The 12,300-nt window shown below is 34.2% G+C and overlaps 1 protein-coding gene across 4 annotated transcripts in view; it reads left to right on the top strand.

Annotated features, from left to right (window-relative positions):
• The window catches only part of SMAD4 (SMAD family member 4), a 59,948-nt gene that overhangs the window by 19,515 nt on the left and 28,133 nt on the right, over positions 1-12,300 (top strand). For all 4 annotated transcript variants that reach the window (XR_009534944.1, XM_060122091.1, XM_060122092.1 and 1 more), the window contains exons 4-8: positions 280-309; positions 4,983-5,195; positions 8,174-8,293; positions 8,388-8,504; positions 9,935-9,988. Coding sequence is in view for 3 of the 4 variants with exons in the window: in XM_060122091.1 (XP_059978074.1) it covers positions 280-309; positions 4,983-5,195; positions 8,174-8,293; positions 8,388-8,504; positions 9,935-9,988 (534 nt within the window). In the remaining variant the exon portion in view is untranslated. The remainder of the gene's footprint in view (positions 1-279; positions 310-4,982; positions 5,196-8,173; positions 8,294-8,387; positions 8,505-9,934; positions 9,989-12,300) is intronic.

Raw genomic sequence — 12,300 nt, 5'->3', positions numbered from 1 at the left:
ATTTAAATTTGAATTCAGAACAAACTTGTATTTTGACTGCTAAAACTAAGTATGCATAGTTGATATTTTGTCCACTTAGAACATTGTTTTTGAAAAATAAGATGGAAAGCATTTATGCATTGTTAGATAGCATTTATACTACTATTCTTGAATTGAAATTGTTCATGGAATTTTTGAATCCCTGGCTTAAATTTACGTTATGTTATTTTAAATATAATGGAAACTATTTTCATGCTAATGATTAATGTTTTATTTTCTTTTCCCCTTTAAAAATTTAAGATCTCTCAGGATTAACACTGCAGAGTAATGGTAGGTAATTCGTTTCTTGTAACTTTCTCTTTTCTTTTACCCCATCCTCTTTATTCTTTATTGACCCAGAACTAGTTTGTGTGGGCGCTGGTAACATTGACAAGAAAAAAACTTACTGCTTTGGAAATGTAGATTTGGGGGGGGCATTCATCAGCATTTAAAACTGGATTTAAATAGGCTGTTGGCTCTTTGGCTTTGAACTGCTGTTTATGACCGAAAGTAGTCTAAAAAATATGATAGGGGAACATAAAACATACAAAAGAAGAATAGATTTTGAATTGGTAAAAACTGGCTATTTTGGAAGAAAATCTCACAGAGCCAGTTTATTTTTTTATTGTTTTGAAAATCCTCAAAGTATTTATTTTAATTTAAATGGATATAAATAACCTCTGATAATTTAGAATCATGTGTAATATAGTTTAAAAACACCAAAATTGTCATTTTTCTTCATTTCAGCCTAACTTATTTTTATGAATGGTAATTTTATGAAGGACTTAAAACTGTGTACTATATTAATTTTTTTGTCTTGTTACATTTTGAGTAACTAAAACAAGGCTACTTTAAAGTATCTGCCAATCACAGATGTTCTAATTCTATTTTTAAAAGGAAAGAGTGTTTTGAGGTGGGGAAATGTAACATATGGGAGGTGTTTTTTGTGTGTAATATTTGAGAACAGAGGTCTCTTAAAACTTTAGCTCTGTTTCTTGGAACATGTTAATGAACTGAAATTTCTGTAAGAACTAATTAATTTGCAGAGAAATTCTGATAAAAGAGCCACTGTCATCTTAGTAAGGTGTGCCATTGTTTTGAAGGCAAATTAGTGGCTCAGCACCTCTTTTGTTGCAGAATCTTAAGAGATGGGCCAGAAATATCTGACATTAAAATTTAGGAAGAGCATGGAAGTCTACTTGTTTTTATTCTCCACTTCTCTTCCATGTCAGTAATAATAAAGGAAGACTCTAGTGCCTTTTCATACTTGTTAAGGGTTAGTTGGTTTCTGAGAACAGTGGGCTGATAAGGGAAGCTGTTGTGGTGGTCTGAGAAGGGTAGCTTTAAGATTGATTGGGTAAAACCCAGTCTCTTCACCACACAGACGTTGATATCATATCACCTCTTTTTGAAAGTAAACACCCTTCAGATTTTCACCATTCTTCATCTGTGTTTTTGGAGAATGAAAGCTTTTAGCTCAGTGGGTGTTAGGGGTTGGGCAGCTGTAGTGATAACTATATCAGAATCTTCCTAGGGGCGTGGTTGTGAGGAGATCTGATTCTGAAGACTCATTACACTGCTTCCTGTCCGAAAATACTGCTGTTAGGAGTACCTGTTATTGATGGGCTTGTGTGGGTTGATAGCCCCTTTTAGTTGCTCTAGCCCTATATTCAGCCTTATGGATCCCCCTAGTGGTGGCTATGTAAAGGCTGGCTTCAGTGACTTCTTTCCTTAGAAAACAACAGGTGTTTCTCACAGGGCCTTTTAGATTTGGACAAAGAAATAATATAAGGCCAGGTAGTTAAAAGTTAAGCAAATTCCTTCACTTTTGAGTTGGGATCTTGGTGGTAATCATTTCCAGCCTGTCTCATCTCTCTCGTGAAACTTTCCATGACCACATTGACTTGTGTGTTGATTTTAACAAATATTTAATGAGCATGTATTGCCTGGTACTGTGTTAGGTTCCAGGGACGATAAGATAAATAAGGTATGTTTTTTCCCCTTGAGGGAGCTCATAGTCTAGTGGAGGAAAGAAAAGGTAAATAAGACAGTGACAGTACCATCAGACAAGCTGTGACCTGCTTGCTGGTGGTAATAAAGAACAGAGACCTAGGATGAGCTCAGTGTCTTCAGCTTTTCTGTCTGCTATGTGTTCTTTACTCCGCACAGAACATTTTACAATCTCTGTATACAGGTATGTCCGCTCTAAGGGTATGGTTAAATCATAATAGCTAACACTTTCTAAGTATTTATTTTGTGTCAAAATAATTTACAGATATTGTCTCATCATTCTCATAATACTCCTACATGGTAGATGGCATTATTTACATTTTATCAGATGTAGAGACTGGTGCCTGGAGAGGTCAAGGAACTTGCCCAAGATTAGACAGCTAGGAGGGGCTGGAGTAATGTGTGCTCACTATTAGATATTTAAACAATAGAAAAATATCATAAAAGACTGTAAGCTCTGTGAGGGCAGTGATCTTTCTTTTGTTTAGTGTTGTATCCCAAGTGCTAAAACAGTACCTGGAACATAGGTGCTCAATAAATATTTTTTCAGTGAATTAATTTGTTGAATGCTAGTCCATAAAGAGAAATACTTAACAGTTTGGTGTCTGTTTCCTGGACTTTAAAAATATATACTATATGTTTTTTTCAATCTTATTTTTTTGAATAGGCAATACATGGTCCATAAATCAAAATACTATAAAAAAGTATACAGTGAAAAGAAGTGCTCCCACCCCTGTCCCCATTCCCCCCTACCTCAGGTAATCACTTTTTTTAGTTTCTGGTGTTTCCTTCCAGGGTTTCTTTGTGCAAAAATACATGTATTATTTCCCTTCTTTCTTACACAAAAAGCGTATTGTGCACTGTACTGGACCTTGCTTTTTCACTTATAGGATTTTTTAAACATGAGTATGATCATAGTGTACAGTAGTGTTTTATAACCTACCTTTTTTCTCTTAGCAAAAGTATATTGCAGACATCTATCCTTGTTGATACCCAGTTTTACCTAAGAAACTTACGTTTTAAGTTATTTGATTAAAGAGACCTATAGACTGGTAGAAGTCCCAAACTTACACTTGGGAAGGTTTAACCAACATATTAGGCAAGAAAAAGTTATGAGGCATAACTGTTTAAAAGCAGAATTCAGTTGTTATTTTCAAATCTTTCTTTCTTTTTTTTTTGAGGGGTGTGCTGCGTCATGTGGCTTGTGGGATCTTAGTTCCCGACCAGGGATTGATTGAACCCGGGCCACAGCAGTGAAAGCACCGAGTCCTAACCACTGGACCACCAGGGAATGCCCAGAATTCAGTTGTTATGATTGCCCATTAAGCCAAAGTGTCAACTGAAAATCAAAAATAATGAGTATCAAGTTGACCAGCTATATCCTCAAATGAGTAACTTTCTCCTTATGTACTAGCAATACCGATATCTTGGTCAAAAGATCCCAGTCGCTATAAACAGCAAAGAACCCTAAAATTTCCAAGAATTTAATAGAGATGTCAGGATCTATGTGCAGAAAATCATAGGACTTTGTTGAAGAGTATGATTTTTAAGAAACTGAATAAATACAGTCATACCCGCTTTATGTCTCAAATGATTTTTTCGTTGCATTTTTATAATTTGGCCAACATTAGTGGTGAGTGGTTAGATCCACTTTTTTTACTGACATATAATGATATGTTAAGCTCCTTTTGGTTATCTCTTTGTTTCCATAGAATTTTCTAACGAGAAACTCTTTGTAGTGGGATTTATGGGTCTTAAAAATATCAGCGTCTTCATTACTTTTGATGCATGAGAAAGCCCTTTAAGAGATTGTATGTGGAAGTCTGAACAATAGATTATTATTACCTCTTTGAAATATTCTCAGTTTAATTAAAAAGTAGCTGTGTAACTAGTTAGTATTTATGTGTAATGGATTTTTTCAAAGATTAACATAGAGAAAGATAAGGAGCATTATATGCTGATTCTCAATGGAAAAGAGAATGTCTTTTTGTGGACTGTTAACTGCTCTAAGAAAAGAACCTAGTGTTAGAGTTCAACGGATTATAAAATTCTAGGGTAGTGTTAGTTCAGATGCAGTAAAGCGTTGTTTGCTAAAGATAAAAAGCAAACCCCAAAACTGTAGCCTAAAAAGAAATGGGGAGGTTCTGGGCAAGAGAAGCATTGATTATTGTAAGTGCAGCTTCAATTTTCCTTTTTTTCCTCACAACAAAGCCAACTAATTATTCCCTGGTTTGTTCAAGAAAAGGTGTTATATCAGCTAGAGCCTAGCTTTGCTATTAAGGTGTAACCACGTAGGCGAAAGATGTTGTTTATCGAGTTTTTTCACACTACATATTTATCAAACATCATTATTTGGATTGGGTTTCTAGAAGGAAATTTCAGTTTGACTTACCATTTGGGATTTTTCTGCTCATTCTGATCTTTTAGGGGACATTCAGTATACTTCACTTTCAAAGAATATGTTACTAAACAGTAATTCTAGATCTGGAATTGGATAGCTGTCAGATCCCACTCATATTTTTACACCGTGAAATTAGCAAAAAGATTAAAAAAAGTAATTACTTGATCTCAATTTGGTCGTCTTAACTAGGTAAATATTTTCCCCAGCCACTTGATTTTTTGTCTACTTTATTCTATGTATTTAAGGTGATGATTACTTTTAGATTATTAATCAAGAAACTAAAAATACCTCTTTAGGACTATTGCTGGAGGTTGTTGGAATATGGTCTACCTTCAGATTTCAAGGAGTCAGTCAGATTGATCTGATGCCACTACCTCTAAATAAATAGCTTTGCTGATAGAATAGTATGCTTTAAAAATAGTACTAGAAAATTCTGAGTTAGACTGATACACACTATAGTTGATTTAAGGTGTTGTTATATTAGTTATAAGATTTTTTTTTTCTGGGAATAGAAGCTTATAAGATTTTAAAATATGTTTGCTTTTCTGTATAGCTCCACCTAGTATGTTGGTGAAGGATGAATATGTTCATGACTTTGAGGGACAGCCATCATTATCCACTGAAGGGCATTCAATTCAAACTATCCAGCATCCACCAAGTAATCGTGCATCGACGGAGACCTACAGCACCCCAGCTCTCTTAGCCCCATCTGAGTCTAACGCTACCAGCACCACCAACTTTCCCAACATTCCTGTGGCTTCCACAAGTGAGTTGTAGAGTCAGATGTAGTCAGCAAGATGAATTTTCCTAACCATTAAATATTTATAGGTAACCGCTTGGAGGAAACCTCCAACAGAGTATCTTTCATAGGTAAACAAGCATTAAATAGGTTTTTGAGTTGTCCTGGAAAAAAATGGTGTTTGTAATTTATTTAAATGTTCTTATGTTGATGTATAGTCACTTGGAATTTAAGTAATGATTTAAATTAATGGTGTAATTTGTACTTTATTACACGCAGAAGTAAGAAGTCTCTTAAGCTTTCAGATCTATTTTAGAGAAATATTTAAGTTACCAACAAGTAGTTTTGAACCAAGAGGTTTATAAAAATCTTTGTTAATGGAATTGCAAGCTTTCCTCTAATCAGTATTTTTATTTTGCTGTATTTGGCAGAATATTACTTTATAATAGTCATCTCAGTCTCCAGTTGTGCAAACTTAGAAAAAGGAATCTTGACAAATTTGTTAGTAACAAACATATAACCCTCAAGATAGATGTTAAGTATTTTAGTCAACTTTGAAATAAAGCTAAATTCTGTGTATCTAACTTTATTTTATTTTTTTTCTAACAAGTCTGTTTTCAAAAGATTCTTCCCATTAAAGAGGTGCTCACCTTCTCTGCCATGTCATGGAGGCAGAGTGCTATTAGGTCCAGATTTTCTTGGGGCCTGGTCAAGGAAATAATGATCTTATTTGCATAGCCACCAAAGGTTGGACAGTTTTCAACTTGGCAAGTTGAGTGGCCTTCTTTTTGTTTTTAAATTAATCACAGAACAGGGTCTTCCCATTTGTATTGTATTATTTGTACCTGCTTGCTAAGGAGATTGTATCTAAGCCCACATCAGCAGTGAATTGTTGATAGATCTGGACTGATACTTGTTAGTTGCTATCAAAGGAAGCATTATTCTGTTTAATATCAGATCAGATTCAACATAGAAAGTTGATCTTTGGAATAAGATCAAAGGACTGATTTCTGTAGGACTGATTTCTACAATTGAGTTTCAAATAAAGTATACCAAATTTCCCCCTCTTTAATTCATTTTACCTCTTCACACAATATCTTTTGGATTTGCTACATGAGATGACAGTCTCACTATAGACAGCATATTCCAAGTGGGCCATATAGGTTAAACACAAACTTGGGAACCTGAATCTTTAACCACTTGGTGCTTCTGTTATCTGTCTACTCTTTATTCACTAATTTGGGAATATAGTTGACAAACAGAGTGGGTAGGGAAGGAGAATAAAAGAAGGTACGTTACAGCCACTTGAGCATAGATTAGTGCCACTTAACCTCTGTTGATACTACCTGGAGGTTGAATTTGCATGCCTTTGTTGATGCTTGCTAAAGTGACTTCATTTTAACTGTTACGTTCCCTGGGGCTGAGTCCTATTCAAATAAAGTGATATGAATGAAATGTGGATAATTTTGTCTTGGTGTTTTTTGGATATATTTTCGCAATGAGTAATGATTACCATAAGTTTTAGAATTTGTTGCAGAATGGTTCCTTAGATCTCAAAAAGTGTATTGATAAAATTAGAAGAAAGAAAAGAAATTGGACTAAAATAGGGCAATTGGAAGACTATGTGAGCTGATTTAGTTGTTTAATTTCATTTTATGTACTTGGAATTGTGTAATGGAAATACTCAGTACAGATAACTGCAGTGGGCTTTATGTTCATTTGGTACCTGAGTATCTTCAGGGTTTCTTGCTAAATATCTGTAGTAAATTAAAATAATTTAATTTCTTCTGCAAGTGACAGTTTTTGTAAGATAGCTAAGAGTATGCACCCCGTACAGTCGTTAAAAAGCAAGAGTAAAAATTTAATTAACTTTAAAGATGGAAAAATTTGAGGGGGATGAATAGGATGGGAGGTAGCTGAAAACATCCTCTTTAAAAAAATAGAGAGTATTGAAGTAGTCTCTTTAGCTTTCAATTTTATAATCTTAGCCTTAAGGAAATGTGAGTTGTAGAGAGGAGAAAGATGTTCCTTTTTCTTCATACTTTGAGCTGTTCATTGCATATTCGAGCAATGGTGTCATTTACTCTCTTCTATCTGATTATACTCCCACATAGATGAGAAAAGATTGAGGTAATGACAGTAACAAATAACAATTATGGAATTTCATTGCTTTCCAAGTGAGATGCACAGTTGACTTAATTAATTCTTGCTTGAAGAAATTAAGCTTTTTCTGTACAAAAAATAAAGCCTTAAAAATGTAAGCAATTTCTTAGAATGGTTTTGAATAGAATAGTTCTCCTGGTATATTACATACAGAGAGAGCAACTAATTTCTTGTGAATCCAGGAGTATGGTAGTGTTCTTAGAGGCAATTCTTGATTTTTAAAAGCACATGAAAAAATTTCAAAATAGACTGATTTTTTGTTTTGTTTTGTTTTAACTAGCAGATGCTGTGTTGATTGGACAGTGGAGCTTACCTTTTTTTTTTAACCTTCTCACCTTACCCATCACATTCCATTTAAAATATTTGCCTGCTCTCCTTTTCTTTGATCACCCTCTAGCATTCTGCCATTACCAGTACCAGTGCTGATAATAATGAACTTTCCAACATTTTCTTGAGCCTGGACTTTTGGAGTCCTAGTCAGAAAGGTCCAGAGCTAGATGGAGTGGCTGGGAGTGAGCTAGTGTGCTTCTGAAGAAGTTATTATGATAGGCTAGACCTATAGTGGGGTTTTGCTGGCATTTGAAGAATATTTGTGAAGCAATGGGCCAATAAAATTAGCTCGATATTACTTAAAGATAGAATAATTTTGAACTTCTTCAAGTTAAGGTTTGCCTTTATAGATGACTCTAGGGTTTTTTTATTATATAGGCCATGGGTGAATTCTGCTTTTTGCTCATCTTTGTAATTGTGACCATCAGATATAATTGATCCTTCATTTACTGTATAAAACCATAGGATTGCCTCTATAAATGTACCATATTAATGTCTTCTTGTTCCTCTAGGTCAGCCTGCCAGTATACTGGCAGGCAGCCATAGTGAAGGATTGTTGCAGATAGCTTCAGGGCCTCAGCCAGGACAGCAGCAGAATGGATTTACTGGTCAGCCAGCTACTTACCATCATAGTATGTATATGCTTTTTAAAATCTTCTAAGTAGTTGAGAAAAAATAGGCAGAGTTTATAAAAGCAAATTAATCCATGTGGGCCTTAATTTTTAGACAGCACTACCACCTGGACTGGAAGTAGAACTGCACCATACACACCTAATTTGCCTCACCATCAAAACGGCCATCTTCAGCACCACCCGCCTATGCCGCCCCATCCCGGACATTACTGTAAGCTCTTGTTTTTGTTGTAAGGGCCTTTTCTTTTTGAGAACTTTGTTTTCTTTCTATTTTTTTAAAAATGTTTTTACATCTTTTAGTCATCTTAAAATTTGGTTTCATTAAATGATTAGTGCTTTTTCAGTATTTTTGGTAAACAGTTTTATTTTTCATAGTTATGTTATCATACCTTTGTTTTAGAGGATTGATATTTACAGAATACTTTTATTTCTTTGTTGCTGATATTTCATTAACACCACATTGATTGCCATTCATTTGTTTGTTTTGTGTATGTTGTTAGATCTCATGTGTATCTGTATATCCACCCTAAGTGTATTGAAACTCCTTGAGTGTCAAGATCTCAAGGTTTCTCTCACCACAGAGTTCAGCATACCATAGACACTCAGATGTTGAATCTGTCATTCCTCTACTCTGTGCAGGCTTGATTGGGAGGGATACCCTACTGATAACCATAGCTTGTAGTTTCAGGCAGAACAGGAACATTGTTCATTTGGCCTAGTAAAATCAAGAGTATAAATCTTTCATATATATTAAATCCCTTTTCCTCCATTATAAGATTAATAATACCAAAGAAAACTTGGAAAATACACAGAGGAGTAAATAAGAAAATAAAAATTATCCAGAATCCTACTACCCAGAGATATCTACTTCTAATATTTTGTCACATTTTTCCTTCCAGTCATATAGTCGGGTATATATATAAATTTGGGGGGAGAAGGAAATCAGACTGTGACTATGTTGTTGTACCCTGCTTTTTTACAGTTATGTTACTATTTTTCCATGTCTTAAGAGAATGTAGTTTTTAATGGCTGCCTGGGCCAGCATAGTTGTTACGGGTGCTGAGTTTGGACCCTTAACTGGCTGTGTGACCACTGGCAAATTATTTAACCTCCCTAAGACTTAAGGGTAGTAATAGTAGTATCTGTCTCAGGGATGTTGTAAGAAGTAAATGTAATAATTCATGTGAGGTGTTTAGCACAATGTCTTAACACATAATAATCTCTCAGTTATGTTAGCTACTGTGCCATTTTGTAAATATTCTTAATTTAATAAACAATAAACACTTGTTTTAAAATGGACCTCACAATTTGAATTATTATTATATATTACATTATGAATTGTACTGTATTACATGGATAATTTATAATTACATTAAATTTTGCATGTACAACTATTGTAAATTGTTTAACAGTTGGTATACAGCTCTAAAATGTTGGCTATTAAATAGCTACAAAAGTAATTCAAGAGTACTTGCTTATTATAATTATAAAGTAAACTAAGCTTTTACATTCTTAGACATTGCATAAGCTTGATCTAAACAATTCCTAAGGTATGATAGTTATATTTAAGGTTTATTAAAAGTTTCAGCATTGGAAAACTTTTAATAAATGAAAATGGGATTTTTATTGTCTTTTCTTTAGGGCCGCCAGTTCACAATGAGCTTGCATTCCAGCCTCCCATTTCTAACCATCCTGGTAAGTGTATTTCAAAATTAATTCCCTACATTTAGCTTTTCTTTATGGCAATTGAAACACATACACACAGAGAGATTTTAATATAACTGCAGAGTAACTTAACTTTTCAGATACGTACAATACTCATTATGGCATTAGTTAATCAACAGTTTATGAGTAACCAATATAAGCACACATAAACTGTCAATATTTGATTTTTTTTAACTGTCTCTGAAAGAAAAGACAAGAACTGCATTTTCGGCTAAATATAAAGTACCAAAATACCGGTTTTAAGATGCATGTAATACATAAATATGCAGTAGAAGAAACTAGGTTTCAAAATAGAACAGCTGTAAAACTGTAGCTTAAAAAGCCAGGAAGAATCTGAAGTAGATGGTGAACAGAAAAATAATTCACCGTATCTGTCTTAGAAGATAGATTCAGGAATCTCTGGTTAACTGCAATTTAGAAACTATTTGCACTAAATTATGTTCAAAAGATTAGATGAAATAGCTAAGTAAACTATAGAAGTAATAAAACAGAAAGTTTGGAAATAAAAGAAAATATTGAAGGCTTCTTAACATAAACAGTGGATTTTGATTTGCTTTTCTTCCCTCCATCCTATCCTATCTGTTTTTCTTAGCTTAGAAAGATGCAGCTATATAATTTCAGTTCATCACCTTAATTTTCCCCCTAGTTTTACAAAAATTTTATTATGGAGAATTTCAACATGTACCAAATACAAGTATAGAAAATTGTACTTATTCCTCAGTTTCAGCTATTATCAACTAATGGCCAATCTTGTTTCATTTATACCCTCACCTACTTTTCATAGCCTTACCTATTATTTTGATGGAAATACTATATAATCATTTGATACATAAATATTTCAGTATATATTTCCATTGAAGATTTTTAAAAAATATAACTACAGTAACCATAATGGTCAATTTAAAGAGTAACATATAGTTCCTCAAATAGATAAATAATTTTCTTAAACAGTGTTCTGCTATTTATTATTTATGTTGGTTCTAACTTTTCTTCTAGCTGTTAAAGAAAAATAACATTGAGGGTAAGACCTTTATGCTTATAATTCTTCTCATATTTCAGTTTCGGGAATTTGAAGAATTTCTGGATCAAAAGGCCACATTGCTTTAGTGATCACATCAGAGTATGAGAACCAGTTTTATCATGCTCACCAGCAGTAGATGTGATACTTCAATTAACTTTTACTGATTTAGGAGGCAAATATTTGTTTTGATAAGGAGAAAAATGCTGCTGGTGGGACAGAAATATTTTTTAACGATACATATTTACTAGTTACATGTTTACATTTTTAAACATATTTTTTAATCATACATATTAGTAGTTAAATTATCCTCTTAAGTGGATTTTCTGTATGTTATTTGCATATTTTTGTGATTTTAAACATTTTTTGTGGGTCAAGGGGTCTTGCCTTTCTATAAACATTTTTATTAAGAAATGTAATAAACAGAACGTACATAAAACCAGTATACATACAGTCTGATGAATAACATTAAAGCCAACACATGTGTAACCAACACCCAGACTGAAAATTAAAACATTGCAGCACCCTCAGAAATTTTCCCTCCCCATGCATTTTGTCTCAGTCAAAACTTTTCATCTCCTCCTGCAGAGATAACCACTATCCTGCTTTTTATGGATTTAATTTTTTTGCTCTTTGAAAATGATGAATGCATCCCTAAACAATCCAGTAGTTTGGTTTTACTGCTTTTTGAAATTATATAAATGAAATCATTGTATCAGAATCTTAATTCATGTTAATAAGCATATTGTGATAAAAGGGGGAAATCTGGAGTCTTAAGAATGAGAATTTTGCTGGCTTCAAGGCAGCATCATTGACAATCAGTAGTGACCCCTGGCAAATTGGGGGGTGTGGTTCTCAGTGTTCATATGGCTTGGCAGAAGGTGGTCCACAGGAGTAGGGATAATCAGGGCTCTGAAAAAAGATCTACCATGGATGAATAGTGGAGTGGGGTTGGGAATGGTGGCATTTAGCTAGTTATTTGGACTCCGTTTTGGATTCAGCAGTTGCTTTGGCCTCTTGATGGATTTACTTCATTCTCATGGTAGAACTCATGTTGAGGCCTAACAGCTCCTGGTGGTTAGGGAATAGCATTCACTAGTTTTGAGGATATGCATCTGTAGGACCCTGCACTGGCATTAAAGCCTCTGTTTTTGAGTAGAATGGGAAGTGACTTAATGGCGAGGATGATACTGAAAGGTCTTTGTCCACGTGGTTGCGGGAGGGGTCAGCTCTGCGCCTGTACCATTAATGGAGTCAGCTTGTT

Source organism: Lagenorhynchus albirostris, chromosome 14, assembly GCF_949774975.1.
Source record: "Lagenorhynchus albirostris chromosome 14, mLagAlb1.1, whole genome shotgun sequence".
NCBI lineage: Eukaryota > Metazoa > Chordata > Mammalia > Artiodactyla > Delphinidae > Lagenorhynchus > Lagenorhynchus albirostris.
The sequence above is the reverse complement of the archived record's forward strand: the minus strand, read 5'-3'. Positions and strand labels throughout refer to the sequence as shown.